We start from the raw sequence: 15,915 nt of genomic DNA, 5'->3' as shown, positions 1-15,915 counted from the left end.
GAGATTTAAAAATAAAGAAGAATTAAGAAAATTCTGAATTTTTGTAGGGCACCTGAGTGGCTCAGTTGGTTAAGCATCTGACTTCAACTCAGGTCATGACCTCACAGTTAGTGAACTCGAGTCCTGCAGCAGGTGAGCACGAGCCCCAATTCAGATGAGCCCCACTTCTCTCTCCCTCTGCCCCTTGTGGGATTCTCTATCTCCCCCCGCCCCGCATCATTCACTTGCGCGTGCTCTCTCAAAAAAAGGAGGGGAAGGAAGAGGAGGAAAGGGAGACAGACATACAGAAAGAAAAAATTCTGTCTGTAACTAGTTCATAATTTGTTTTTAAGAGTGGAGTTAACTTTTCTAATTGTATCTGACCTAAGCCAACAAGTGGTTTACCTTCCCTAACCACTAAGAAACTTTTGAATAAAGTAGCTGAAAGACAAGGAGAACTATCCTGGAAGTAACTTAAGAGTAATATACGAATGGGGGCACCTGGGTTGCTCAGTCAGTTAAGTGTCTGACTTCACCTTGGGTCTGATCTCACCATTAGTTGAGTTCAAGCCCTGCATCAGGCTGTGTGATGACAGCTCAGAGCCTGGAGCCCACTTCAGCTTCTGTGTCTCCCTCTCTCTCTGCACCACCTCCCACTCACATTCTGTGTGCGTGCGTGCGTGTGTGTGTGTGTGTGTGTGTGTGTGTGTGTGTGTGTCTCAAAAATAAATGTTAAAATAATTTTATAAAAAAAGGTAATAAATGAATAATAAAACATTACTTAAAAGAGACAGTCTAAATAAAATGTACTAGTAAAATATTCTTTCCAAAAGCTTAAAAGCTTTTCAGAGATGTTACGATGCACTTGCAAAAAAGCTAGCAAGCTCAGCCATTGTTTCTAAGGGAAACTGTTCAAATTTAAGGAATAAAATGACACAGATTATCGAAAGTTTTTAAATGATTATATGGTTAAGACACAGGAGTAAGTAGGAGGAGGGAGAGGAATTGAGGAAAGAGAATTATATAAACAAAGAGCCTCACAAAATGTTAAAGATTAAACATAATTGAACCAAGTGTGATTTCTATAGATATGAACCATAGTGATAAAATCTCATAAGAAAGCCTTGATGTTAAAATGGCGCTTGCAGAAACCTCATTTGTATTAAAGTTACAAGAAACTTACAAAATCCTCAGCCTCAAACTGTTTGCGTTCTCTCTTGTCTTCTTTCCTCCCTGCTTCATTGTCAGGTATGCTGTTTTCATGTAGTCCTTGGCTTTTCCCAGAATGGTAAATACTGCTACGAGAACGAGAACTTCCACCATGGTATCCCCCTCGATGATTTATGTTTTCAGTACCATTTCTTCCATGCATCCGCCATCCATTTTTTTCTTTCCTTCCAAAGTTACCTTATTTAAGAATGGTAAAGTAACATAAATTCAAAGATGGCTCTGGTTAACTACTGAATCACAAAACATTCTTAAAACAACATGAAGAAAATCATCCTACACTCTCATTTCTTAGCAAATTTTACCTCCATTAGGACGTCCAATACCAGAATCAAAGCCATCTGAAGAGTTGTGTCGTCGACGATTCACATCGTAACGATTTTCTGTCCATGAAAAATTTTCAGAATGCTTCTCAAAATTCAGTGACGACTGAAATCATAAACACATACATGAACATACACATAAAACCTAAATATAACTTTAAAAACTAGTAATAATCCGGCCTACATTATTTCCAAGAATTCTAAATGGTTAAGAACATTCTGTATTTACTGCCCATGTATTTGGTTAACTGGTAACATATTAAAAGATGGATTCCACTGTTGGTCTATTTTCCTTGTCTAATGGAAGCTATTTTGAAAGAGCTTAACAACCACATCTACTTACCCAAAAACTTTAAAAGTAAAATACCACTGTAAGGGAAACAAGGCAAAACGTAGTACACTTCTCTTAAGTAACAGAATTTGACATTCTGTATCATACATTACTTAATTTAAATATAAATGGCTCAAGATTTTCTTGAACAGAAAGTTATGGCAAATGAAGCTTAAGTTCTATTTTAAGTTCTCCAGATTGATTTCCAAACTCCTCTTCCCCACAACAAGTGTTTTTTGAAAATTATCTAAAGAATGTATAGAGGCACCTGGCTGGCTCAGTCAGTGGATCATGTGACTATGGACCTCGGGGTTGTAAGTTCAAGCCCCACATTGGGTGTAAAGATTACTTATAACTAAAATCTAAAAAAATAATAATTATTTATAAAAACTATTTTTAAAAATTAGGGATTTACAAAGAACATAAAAAGCCACAAGTGTTTTTAAAGGTTGCTCTTCTTCCCCAGCATTAGCCCATGAATCTGATAAAATCACAATCAAAACTTCCAACTTTTTAAATGCCCTGACCATTTCTCTGGGTTGGATTTTGTTACAACCATCTCCAGGACAATGAGCAGAGTACATCAGTTGAAATGTAAACCACTGCACATACTGGGTCATCCCCTGGGCCTTTCCACATTGCCACTGTGGGACCTTGTGGTATCATTCCCCTATTGCCCCAGCCTTATCTTGATGCTTGTTTATTGTGCCATGAAAGATAGTCCTTGACCATCTCAGGTCTTCACCAGCATCCATGAAACAACAACAGGCTAACCATGCTAGGCCTGCAAGTATGATAAAAACACAAACCCTTCACAGACCCTAACAGTTTTGGTGATGAGGATGCAACACTAACAGAGCTAAAATTCTCTAGAAAAAAATTAAAACAAGGGTCTGCAGGCCAGATTAGGGTAAGAGAAGACTCTCATGATCCTGGCAGCAACTGCTATCATCCAAGTGATAGGTGGAAGTAAGCATCCCTCAATGTTTAACAGCCAAGTGGCAAGGAGTAGAATTGAAACAAGGCACCCAAACAGTGCCTTAGTTGTTGTAATTCTCCCATGAATGGTAGAACAAAGGGATTTTTTATTATGACTGGGGCCCCAAGTGAAAGGCAATACTGCTGTGGCTGCTGAGCCAAAGCAACTACACACTGAAATAAATGGTGTCAGCAATGAGGATAAATGGAGTTTTAGGAAGATTAAAAACTTATGAGAAGGAATTATGTTAACACTACTGACTTCTTGGAAACAAAGTAAATGCAGAGCCTAGCATGCTGGAGTGGAAGTGTTCTGTGCCTTCTGTACTCCCTGATCCCACCTCCCCCCCCACTTTCAACTACATCAACCTTAGCAACTTTAATGAGAATGTCAAGTACACTGATATTTAAGGAAACTGACAAACTTCTATAGCTCTGCTAGACATACATGCTCAAGTCACCATCTCACTCCCATGAGGAGCAACACAGTACTAAGAGAAGGGTGGCTGAAAATACTGAGGAATGTGGGGCAAAGCCAAGTCAATGTGGTGTATGGGGGGAGGAAAGGCCCCATCCTGGGTGTTTGATGAAGCCAAAAGGTACACAAGAGAAGAGGCAACATCAACTCTGAGTTGAGGAATCAGAAAACAAAAAGCCTACAAGCCACCTATCCAATGCCCAAAGGAGTGGTTTTCTCCTCCACCCTGTACTTTCCCTCATTCACAGATGAAGAAATCATTTCCTGAAAGCTTAGAGTGTAACCTTAAAGCGCATGGACAAAACTTCTCCGTCAGTGTCACTATAGTGAGAAAAGATGCCACTAAAACCCAATTTGACTGATTTTGGAGTTTGGAGAAAATTCAGCAGTAGGAAAGGGAAATTAAAGTGATCTTGCAGGTGGGGCCTTTAGGCCAATTCAATTTACCATTGTTTGTTATGTTTTAACTTGGTACTAATGTTACATGCTTGTAATGAAAATGCTCAAGATTCTTCCATTCAGGGATATGACAGGATGACAGGTGATTTCTGTCCCCCTTCCAGGTCGTCTAGCAGAAACACCAAAGCCTCTCAAAAGAAAGAAAAAATATCAGAGACAGAGTTGAAGATTTGATGGGTAATGGGATATTCAGAGAGGCTATTTCCCAGTACAGAAGTGCCATGTGCCTGACACATACATCCCCTTTCTAAAGGGAATATGGCTCTTGCCCTACTGCCGAGCTCTTAAAGTGAACAACTTAAACTAAGAACAAAAAAAAGGGGCCCATTAGGGCTCTCAACCTAATGAAAAGTATTTGAGCATGCAGCTGACCTGGCTACCGGGACATTTGTTTTGCACAAAGAAGTGGCAACTACCCTTTACAGTAAACCTTATTCCTCTGCCTGCCACCTTAACAAGCTCCTGGTTCAATAAGGCTCTCAAATCATAGTTCCCTTAATTCCCCGGGGTCTGGTTCAACTAGGTTAAGAGAGGACAGTGTCCACTGGGTGGCAGCAGCCATCCAGCCTCAACAACTCTGGAAGACCAAATGGATTGTCAGTCAGCACAAAGGGCTAAAATGAAAAGCAGGACCCTGGCCTTAGATAAGCTTTAAGGACTAGACATTTTCTATTATTTTTCTGCCTCTTCCACTGTTGCCAACGTCATCTGGCCAGTCACCTGAGAAACTAGAGACTGGCAGATTAAAGGTAATTCTTTGGAGTCACAAACTGAAACTATAGCTGATGAGACAATCTGAGTCACTCAGATGCTCACAGTAAGATGCGCTAGCATAAAGAACTAAAATCAGAATACTGCTGAAGTCTGTAGCATGCTACCTAGATCCACCACACCAGACCTGTAACAATCCACTACCGTAGACTGGTCACAAAATAAACGACTTTTCCTTTCTGATGCAGAAGCCACCTCTGCATGCCAGCCTGAGACTCCTGCCAACAGCTCATCTACTTGTTGTGCTGCAAAGGAGGCTGCAAAGGAGGCCACGCTACACAAGATGAACTGCATCAAATCATTGATCACTTCTTGGAGCTATCTATAGTGTTTCTTCACTGTTGAAATTTTTTCAGGTTACAGTATTGTTGCTGCAATCTGACTGGCTAACTCTAACTCTGGTCACACTATCGTGACCCTTGAAATAAATCCATGTCATGTTTTTGGTATTCCAAGCACTAACATTCCAGTAATAGTACATCTTTTGTCATAAAGTTCAACCTGCAATGGTTCGATATTCAAATACTAAATGGATACTCTATACCCTCTACTATCCGCAGGCATCCAGTAATGTCAAGCAACACTAACAGTCTCAACGTTCAACTCTGGACAATCTACAACTCTACATTCCTCATTTCACACACCTTAATGAGACACTTTGGTCAATGAATGCAACAAACCCATAAAGAAATCATCTTTTCTTAGCCATTTCCTAGGTAGTATTTAGGATTTTAAAAAATGAGTTATGAGATAATACAGACCTATTTTTAAAATATCAGGATTCTGGGGGCACCTGGGTGGCTCAGTCAGTTGAGCATCTGACTCTTGCTTTTGGCTCCGGTCTTAATATCACAGGTTCGTGGGATCAAGCCCTGCGTCAGGCTCTGCACTGACAGCGTGGAGCCTACTTGGAATTCTCTCTCTCAAAAATAAATAAAATAAACTTTAAAAAACAAAATACCAGGATTTGCCCTGATTATCCCTTGACATGTTGTTTCTTTCTCCTAAGAGAAACTGCAGGCCAATCTACCTCTCAGGATGATGCACTGGCCAAAAAAGAAATCTAAGGAATTCAAATAATCTGGTTTGGCCACCTGGATTCTCTTTTTGGAGGGAGATGGTCCTGTATCTGAAGACTGACCATTTGTGTGACTATCTCTCACCCAGTCCTCAGTAAGGTCCAATGTGGACTAGGGTGAGCAATATGATACATCACTGCAATTATGTAAAAATGTCCTTGGTTCCACTCACATCCAACTCTTCCAAACCAAAAAATCTGGGTACAAGTAGGGAATTTTCTTTTAAGTGAAGTCAGCTATCCAAATGAGACACATAAGGGGTGCCTGGGTGGCTCAGTCAGTTAAGTGTCTGACTTCAGCTCAGATCATGTTTTCACGGTTCACGGTTCGACCCCCACATCAGGCTCTGTCCTGACAGCTCGGAGCCTGGAGCCTGCTTGAGATTCTGTGTCTCCCTCTCTCTCTGCCCCTCCCCTGCTCACACTCTGTCTCACTCTCTCTCTCAAAAGTAAATAAACATTAAAAAAACAACAACAACAAATGAGACACACCAATTTCATGGGTGTAAAAGAAAAAACGCTAGGGGCACCTGGGTGGCTCTGTTGGTTGAGGCGTCCGACTTCAGCTCAGGTCATGATCTCACAGCTTGTGGGCTCGGGCCCCGTGTCGTCGGGCTCTATGCTGACAGCTCGGAGCCTGGAGCTACTCTGGATTCTATGTCTCCCCTGTCTGCCTGTCCCCCACTCACACTGTCTGTCTCTCTCTCTCAAAAATAATAAAATAATATTAAAAAAGAAAACCCCTAGCATCTGTAGAGGGAACATCTCTGACCCCAGAAAGTACTGGAAGAAAGGAAAACAATTAATGCTCTATCCCCTAGAAACAGCACCAAGGCCTGATTCAAACAGAAAAAGAGAAGAAAACACTGATCTACTGCTAGAAGGGTCATCCCTACTCATACTTCAAAATCAGAAAAACTCAGATGGCCATAAACAATCCTTAAATATTCTCCTGTGCCTGATATCAACAGCAGCTCCTGAAAGTCAATGTGTAAAAAACGCTTAAAAAAAATGGTTTCATTCTGATAAAAATTCATGATTCTCCCAACACCTGAGCAGTATTCTGTTATGCCACATATGGCAAATGATGCTGCAAGTAATGGTGACACCGTCTATGCTTCTTAACTGAACTAATGTAAAAGTTATCCAAAACAAGGTTAATAACAAATCCCTAACTAAACTGATGTGTACCCCTTCAATGTTTCTATGTGAGGGAAAATAAGTCACAGATTGTCTTCTATTAAGGGTGAGAGTTGATTTTTGGACCACCTATTATCCTTATAAATGTAGGTTAATGACACCAAAATTCAGATCAGTTTAAATTCTCTTGAGTGCATTTTAATGGATAATACAGCAGGCATAGACCATATACTGTCTGGCTGAAAAATTACCTATTGATCCACTCTAGGACTTGTTCACATCCAGCTGAATCCTGGCCTCACCTGGCTGTCAGGGATGTTAACAGTAGCCTTAATTAAATGCTGTTTAAGACAATTAAATGAATTTTGTTCTAGCCTCTATCAAAATAATCAGAGTGGCTGGCTGAATGGTAGTCATATGAAAATACAAGTTTGGCCAAGAACACATAGAGCTGATTGTAGAGCTGTTGGGACAGGCAATCCACCACAGACGGTGAGCATTTCCTTCTGTTCTAATATGCCAAAAATGCAAGACCTTCACTGCTCTTTCTATGGCCCATTTCTCAAGGTGAAGTTTGCAGTAAGCACCATTTGAGGGATGATAGGTAACATCCTTCTCTGGGACAAAGAGCAGGCTTATAATAAATTCCCCACTCAGCACCAAGGGTAGCATCCACGTGGGCCCTTCAACGTCAACTACCCAAAGTTTTAGGGGGCATAAAGAATCAGTGCCAATATCATATTTGTCATGCTAATAAGTAATAAAGCTCTTGGTCACGGACTCAGCAGTCTTCTCCCTGCATCTATATTACCTTGCAAGTAGGATAAAACCCAGATCCTTCACAGATTGACATATAGTCAGCAAAGTAACGTAAGAATAAGACATATAACTAACGGGGGGAAAAAAAAGAGAAATACAATAGGACCAAAAAGGTAGCTAGGAAACTTATTATTTGTGAATAAATGATTGCCCAGGCTTAAAAATCCAAAATATAACACAGGGTAAGAATTAAAGTTGCTAGATACAATACTAGCACAAGATACAATATATCTGCAACGAACAGTAATAATGAAGTCTTTTATTTTTTTTTAATGTTTATTTATTTTTGAGAGAGAGAGTGAATGAGCAAACCCATGGGAGGTAGGTAGAGAAAGGGACACAGAGGATCCAAAGCAGGTTCTCTGATGTACAGCTCAAACTCACCAACTGTGAGATCATGACCTTAGTCAAAGTCGGACTGGACACTTAACCTAATGAGCCACCCAGGCACCACTTACTACTTTTTAAGTAAGCTCTACGCCCATTGTGGGTCTTGAACTCACAACCCCAAGATCAAGAGTCACATGCTCTTCTGACTGAGCCAGCTATGCTCCCCAGTGATAAATCTTTTTAAAATACTGTTTAAAATAGCAACAAGTACTGGGAAATACTTGAATATACCTAATTCATGAAAAACTGGAAAAAACCTGTAATTTTAAAGACATTAAAGATGACCTATACACACATATACATATAATATATACATATATGTGTGTAATGATGTGTATAATTTTGTCCTAAACTAATAAGAGAAAAAAAAGCAACCCAAAAGAAGTTAACAAATGACGTGAAGAGGCATTTCACAGAAATGTTAACTCCTTGTCCAAGAAACAAGGATTTGCAGAGAAGTTAACTGTGACAAAATTTTGGCAAGAATTAAAGTAAAGACAATAGTTCTACACAGCATACAAGAGTATACATCACTACACCACACAAAAATGAATTTGGCAATATCTAACCAAGTCCCAACAATTTTTCTTCTAACTGTAAGTTGGAACCTTCTATTGAAACTGGTCTACAGAGAAGCAGATATCAGCATCACTTTGAATATGTTGGAATTAGGGTCTCATCCAAGAACTACTGAAATCAGAATCTGCATTTTAATAAAATCCCCACGTTATTTTCTTATCCATTCAAAGTGTGAGGAGAGGCGCCTGGGTGGCTCAGTCGGTTAAGTGTCTGACTTCGGCTCAGGTCATGATCTCGCAATTGGTGAGTTCAAGCCCCACATTGGGCTCTGTGCTGACAGCTCAGAGCCTGGAGCCTGTTTCAGAATCTGTGTCTCCCTCTCTCTCTGTCCTTCCCATGCTCATGTTCTGTCTCTGTCTCTCAATAATAAATAAATGTTTAAAAAAAAAAAAAAGTGTGAGGAGCAGTGCAGTGACCTAAAAAATTCTTAATTCATGTGTTCAAGGACATATTACCAGAACATTCCAATGGAGTGACGTTTTAAACAATCTAAACTTAAATGGACAAATTAAATCTAATACAGAGACAAAAAATAGGATACCATATAGAGTTTTAAAATAATTACACTAATTCTGCAGATATCAACATGGGAGAAAATTTTTCAAAAATATAATGAATGTAAAAGATGCAGACTTTATATAAACGATAATTACTAATAAAAAACATATATAACAATACTATTTGACATTTGCATATGTAGTTATAAGAACATGCACTGAGAATACTTGGGGAAAATAAAAACAAAGGACTGTGAAGAAATAACAACAGTGGACTTCACTGCATACATAATGCCTTACTTCCCAAAGAAATAAAAGCTGACATAGCAAAATGTTAAGAAAGGACTGTCTTGTGTTTTTAATAAGTATTCATTTAATTATTATCTGTACTCCTTTGTATGCTTGAGTATTTCATTAAAATATTCTACATGGTGGGGCACCTGGGTGGCTCAGTCAGTTAAGCATGCAACTTCAGCTCAGGTCATGATCTCACGGTTTGTGGGTTTGAGCCCCGCAACAGGCTCTATGCTGAACGCTTGCTCAGAGCCTGGAGCCTGCTTCAGGTTCTGGGTCTCCTCTCTCTGCCCCTCCTCTGCTAGTGCTCTCACTGTGTCTCTCAAAAATAAATAAATGTGTAAAAAAAAAAAAAAAAAAAAAATTCGACATGGTTTTTTAAAGTCACTTTTTTTTAATTTTTAAAAAAATTTTTAATATTTATTTTTGAAAGAGAGAGACAGAGCGTGAGTGGGTTAAGAGGCATAGACAGAAGGAGACAGAATCCGAAGCAGGCTCAAGGCTATGAGCTGTCAGCACAGAGCCTGACGTGGGGGGCTTGAACTCATGAAGCAGGGCTTGAACTCATGAACCCCAAGATCATGACCTGAGCCAAAGTTAGACGCTTAACTGACTCAGCCACCCAGGCACCCCTCTACATGATTTTTTAAAGAATTATCAAAACATGTACTGAATTGTTCAAACACTACATTGGTACACTTGAAACTAATGTAATACTGCATGTTAACTACACAGGAATTAAAATAAATGTAAGAAGAATTATCAAAACAAATATTTACTACATACAGCAAATTCTCCAATATGAAAAAAGATGTTGCAAATCACTAAGAAATAGATTACATGAATAAGCAGTTCTTTTTTTATTTGAGAGAGAAAAAAAAAGAGTACATGGATAAGAGTGGGGAAGGGGCAGAAAGAGAGACAGAGAATGAATCCCAAGCATGATACGTGCTGTCAGCAGAGCCAAAGCCAAGACTCAATCCCACAACTAAGAGATTATGACCTGAGCCGAAATCAAGAGTTGGACGTTCAACAGACTGAGCCACCTAGGTGTCCCTGAACAAGCAGTTAAGAAACTCTTCGTAACACCAAAATACACTCAACCATAATTAAACAATGCAAATCAAAACAATGAAATACTATTTTACATCTAATTTCACAGAATGTGAAAACATCCAGTTTTGCCAAAACTGAGAACACTAGCCCCCCTCATAAAATTTGAAAGCAATTACACATTACCAACCAAAATGTACAAACCCTCTGATCCACTGATTATACTGCTAAATTTCACCCTACAAATATATCTGAGAGATGCCTAAACCTACAGCTTAGTCCATTAATATGTAAACTAATTAAATAACCCATGTAGAAATATTCAATAAAAGATTACACAGCCACTGAATAGTTCAATCTGTATGTACTGATGATCATAGAAAGATATTGGAGAGGCCATCTCTGAAGAAAATTTCATTTATCCAAACCAGAATAAAGATATTCTGGTGTAAGGGCGCCTGGCTGGCTCAGTCGGTTAAGCGTAGGACTGCTCGTTTCAGTTGAGACCACAATACTACAGTTCAGTGCATGGGATTGAGCCCTGCATCCGGCTCTGCACTGACAGCATGGAACCTGCTTGAGATTCACTCCCCCCACTCCCATCCCCTGTCTCTCTCTCTCAGCCCCTCCCTCTCTTCCTTTCTCAAAATAAACTTTGAAAATATATATATTCTGATGTTTACACAAAAGCATTCTAGTATTTAACAAAAGCATTTACATAAAAGCACTTTTGAAAATTAGACTACTACCTGGACTCCTATCCTAGCTTTAGCACTTTGGGGCACATATTCCTCTCTCTCAACCTCAGTTCCCTCCTTTGTAAATGGGAGAGAAAAAAAGAGAATTTACTGCCTATGATTTTTATTAGCATTCACATCAAGTGTTATATACAGTCACTGGCATATAATGAGGACTCAAAAAAAAAGCTATTACAACATCTGTAATAAGGAAGAAACCATCTCTATCCCTCTTTACCTTTTACATACTTTAAATCTTATCCTGGATTCCTTTTAAAAGATTAATTTAGCAATGTTTTCTCAGATGCTCACAATATGAGTCCCTAGTTAATAAAAACTTTACATAGTAAACAAGAAGTTTCAATGAACTCCACTACCAGTCTGACTGAACTTTCTGATCCTCTCTTTAGCCTGAACTTTAAATTCTTGATTTCTAACTCCTGATTTCAGCTCAGGTCATGATCTCACGGTTCCTGGCTTTGAACCTGAGTCAGGCTCTGCACTGACAGCACAGAGCCTGGATGGGATTCTGTCTCCTCTCTGCCCCTCCGCCCCCTCATGTTCACTCACTCTCTCACAAAAATAAACTTGGAAAATAACAAAGTTTTGGTAAATATTAAACCACTATTTTTTAGATGCTGCCAAAAAAGAATCCATAATGCACTAATGCTAGTGACAGAAGTAACTACAGAATACTGAATATGAATATGTATTAACTGCAGTGGAAGGTCATAAGTTTAATGTCACTTTTTATTTAAGAAGAATAAAAATTCCCATATTTTCTTATTTCCTACCACCCTTTGCTCTTTTAGTATCACACCCCTGGAATCTTCCTTCTTTTTTAATTTGTTTTTTAAGTGTATTTATTTTGAGAAAGAGAGGGAGGGTCAGGGGGAGAGAGAATCCCAAACAAGTTCTGCGCCATCTGAACAGTGAGATCATGACCTGGGCCGAAATCAAGAGTCAGACGCTTAACAGCTTAAGTGACTGAGCCACCCAGGCACCTTCCCCCCTACTTTTTATTTTAAGTAGGTTTCACACCCATTGTGGGGCTGCAACTGAGGACCCCAAGATCAAGAGTTACGTACTCTTCTGAATGAGCCAGCCAGGTGCCCCTGGAGTCTTTCTCCTTCTAACAATACTATGAAAGGATACTTCAGAGCAGCCTATTACAGGGATCATTTTATCATCCTTCCTCAAGTAAGACAACTAGAAGGAGAAGATTCTAAACCAAAGAGTTATTTAAAACTTTCCAGTATCTACAACCATTTCAGTTCAGTAATGCTTCAATAATAAAATTGTTACTTTTTAAATGTTCTTTAAAATGCAACTCAGGACCTATTAAAGGATGATAGTAACAGTAACAATTTACATTTTTTTAATGGAAAAAAAGAGAACAGAAAACCACAAGAGAATATATTAGTGCACCACAGGTATACTGACTTTTGTTTTAGTTACACCTGTGTGTATACAAAAACATTATGTAAAATTTACTTTTTACTGGGTCCCAATCAACAGCTCAAGGTTATGCCAGACATATAATCAACCACATGCAGTTTATAATTTCACCACATGATGGGGCTAAAACTCTACACACCTCAGAAAACTGCTAAAATGCTCTTCTAAAAACATTCTTTTTATTTCAAGTCCTCTTATCATCCCTTCAAACAACAAATAAATGAAAGAATTCTGTTATGTTGAAATAGAGAAACCCACAGTCGATTAATGTCTGTTCCACTTATTTCATAGAAGATTAAAAGGGCTCTGGCAGAAAACAAGAGGTTAATTATAAATGAGACTTGATGAATAGTGAGACTTTGAGACATGAAAGGATAAGATGGAAAGTTTAAGAAGTCATTACTAAAAGTTTTGTGTTTGTCACAAAAGGTCTGGGTAAGGTCTAAACAAATAATTTCAACTACTGCTAGTTAAGACTTCAAATACTATTTTCTGTAGGTAATTCAGAACAAATTAGAATTGAGATTCAGAATAGGCAATCCCAATTTCTAAAATCATCATCATCATTCATGTAGACCTATATCCAGAAAGAGTCAGGTTCAGGAAAGCAGTAAGGATTTCACCACATATAAATCTCAGATTAACATCTGAACAAAGACAAAAATTAATCTCAATTTTTTGAGCACTGTAAGTGATAAATCAATGAATTCTACTCCTAAAACCAATATTGTACTTTAAATAACTATAATTCAAATAAAAACTAAATCAAAGTTTAAAACAAATAAATAAATACATACATAAAAAAGAATTACAGATTAAAATGGCAGACCACAGGGGCACCTGGGTGGCTCAGTCAGTTAAGCATCTAACTCGTGACTTCAGCTCAGGTCAGTGAGTTGGAGCCTAACACTGGACTCTGCGCTGACAGTACAGAGCCTGCTTAGGATTCTCTCTCCCCCAGTGTCTCTGCCCTGCCTGTCTTCCTCCCTCTCTCAAAATAAATGGATATACTTAAAAAATTTTTTAGGGGCACCTGGCTGGCACAGTTGAATGTCCAACTTCAGCTCAGGTCATATCTCGCAGTTCATGAGTTCGAGCCTCACAACAGGCTCTGTGCTAACAGTGAGATGCCTACTTGGGATTCTCTCTCCCTCTCTTTCTGTCCCTTCCCCGGCTCACACTGTCTCTCTCAAAGTAAATAAAGCTAAAAAATTTTAATAAATAAAATGGCAGACCATAACATTTATACGTTAAAGTAATCACTTTTGATTAAAAAAGATGTATTCCCAAACTTTTTAATATGTTGTAACTAACTTTCCAGGTACTGATAATTTTTATTAATTGGCTTGCAAATGAAAACAAGTCTTATACATATTTCAGAAAAGGAAACAAAAAAAGAAAAAAGGAAGGTGGGGAGCACGAAACTCTTATGTATCCAGGCTGTGAAGTGGGCACAAATTAAGAATGACCCCTAAATGGCTAGATTAGAGCAGCTGGGTTTTAACAGGGTGAGGAGCAAACTGCAGAGACCCATACCTAAGAGGAAAGGAGGAAAATCTGTAAGAAGTGATCTCAGGGGCGCCTGGTAGCTCAATTGGTTAAGCATCCCAACTGTGGCTCAGGTCATGATCTTGGGGTTTGTGAGTTCTAGCCCCTGGTAGGGCTCTGTGCTGACAGGTCAGAGCCTGGAGCCTGATTCTGATTCTGTGTCTCCCTCTTTCTGCCCCTCCCCCCACTCATGCTCGCTCGCACTCTCTCAAAAATAAATAAACATTAAAAATTGATCTCAGGGGCACCTGGGTAGCTTAGTCGGTTAAGCATCCAACTTCGGTTCAGGTCATGATCTTGCTGTTAGAGGGTTTGAGCCCATGTCAGGCTCTGTGCTGACAGCTCAGAGCCTGGAGCCTGCTTCGGATTCTGTGTCCCCTTTCTCTCCCCTCCTCTTCTCATGCTCTCTCAAAAATAAATAAACGTTAAAAAAAAAAAAATTTTTTTTAAGTGATCTCAGTAGCTTAATCAACAGAAGTCTCCAATCTCAAATCCCATTTTATAGGCTATGAAATGAGATGTTTAATCATTTGACAGCATTCCAAAATAAGTCCTATGTCAAGAAATGGAATAGGAAATGCACCCTGGATTCTAGTCTAGGCTCACAGTAATTGTATGAACAACAAGGAACTCAATTAACCTTCCAGAGAATCCATCTGTACAAAATTATGAGCCAAAACTATGGACCAATTATTATGATCTGACATGTCCTGACTGAGGAACGACTTTCCAAAGTACAAAAATTGTTCCCATAAGAGCTACTTTTAACAAACTGTTTTTGTAAGAACTGTCTGTACCTCAAAAGGTCCTAGGTGAACACCTTAGCATGGTAGAGTATGATTAACAGGCAAACAGATGATTAAGACTCTCTCAATTCCTTTGCATTATGGAAAAAACAAAGTCAAAGACAACTATTAAGCCAGACAGATGGATTCTAACAAATTCCAAGGTCCCTCTCTTACTTAGCAAGCTTTTTAAGTGTTTATTTTTGAGACAGAGAAGGGCAGAGAAAGAGGGAGACAGAGGATCAGAAGCGGGTTCAGGGCTGACAGCAGACACCTGATGTAGGGCTCAAACTCAGGAACCATGAGATCATGACCTGGGCCGAAGTCGGACAAAACGGACTGAGCCATCCAGGCACCACACTTAAAAGTCTTTAAGTGGAAGACAACTGCAGTGCCTCACAAATCTTATTCCAACTATTATGTTTGGGTTTTTAAGTAAAAGGAACATTTCTTACATTACTGAGGCCTCATCTATAACACTGCAAAGTTTTCATTACTCCTGAAATTTTAGAGCTGTGCCAAAGTCTTATGTATCTGGAAAAGTCTTCTGGTTGCATGGAAAGACTTCAAAGTCCTCAAATTTTTCTTAAGAATAGTACAGATAGGGGGCCCTGGGTGGCTCAGCAGGTTATGCATTCAACTTTGCCTCAGGTCATAATCTCACAGCTGGGGAATTTGAGCCCGGTGTTGGGCCCTGTGCTGACAACTCAGAACCTGGAGCCTCTCCCTTTCTCTCTGCCCCTTCCCTGCTCACGTGCTGTCTCTCTCTCTCTCTCAAAATAAATATTAAAAAAAATTTTCTTTGAAGAATAGTATAGGCAAAGAAGATCCAAAAGTAAAGTTCAATGTATCCAACAGGTCTGAATAAAAATGTGGGGGGGATGCCTGGGGGGCTCAGTCAGTTAAGCTTCTGTCTCCTGATTTCAATTTAAATCATCTTGATAACAGGGTTTATGGGATAGAGCCCTGAGCAGGCTCTGTGCTGAAAGCA

At 39.2% G+C, this 15,915-nt stretch overlaps 1 protein-coding gene across 4 annotated transcripts in view; it reads right to left on the bottom strand.

The window, feature by feature from the left end:
• Window positions 1–15,915, bottom strand: part of GPBP1 (GC-rich promoter binding protein 1) — a 74,828-nt gene that overhangs the window by 26,383 nt on the left and 32,530 nt on the right. For all 4 annotated transcript variants that reach the window (XM_042987197.1, XM_015536586.2, XM_007079924.2 and 1 more), the window contains exons 4-5: window positions 1,512–1,635; window positions 1,163–1,386 (exon numbers count right to left, since the gene is read on the bottom strand). In XM_042987197.1, the coding sequence (XP_042843131.1) occupies window positions 1,163–1,386; window positions 1,512–1,635 (348 nt within the window). The remainder of the gene's footprint in view (window positions 1–1,162; window positions 1,387–1,511; window positions 1,636–15,915) is intronic.

The sequence above is a fragment of the Panthera tigris genome, chromosome A1, assembly GCF_018350195.1.
Source record: "Panthera tigris isolate Pti1 chromosome A1, P.tigris_Pti1_mat1.1, whole genome shotgun sequence".
Taxonomy (NCBI): Eukaryota; Metazoa; Chordata; class Mammalia; order Carnivora; family Felidae; genus Panthera; species Panthera tigris.
Note: the sequence above shows the minus strand (reverse complement) of the source record. Positions and strands in the feature narration are given on the sequence as shown.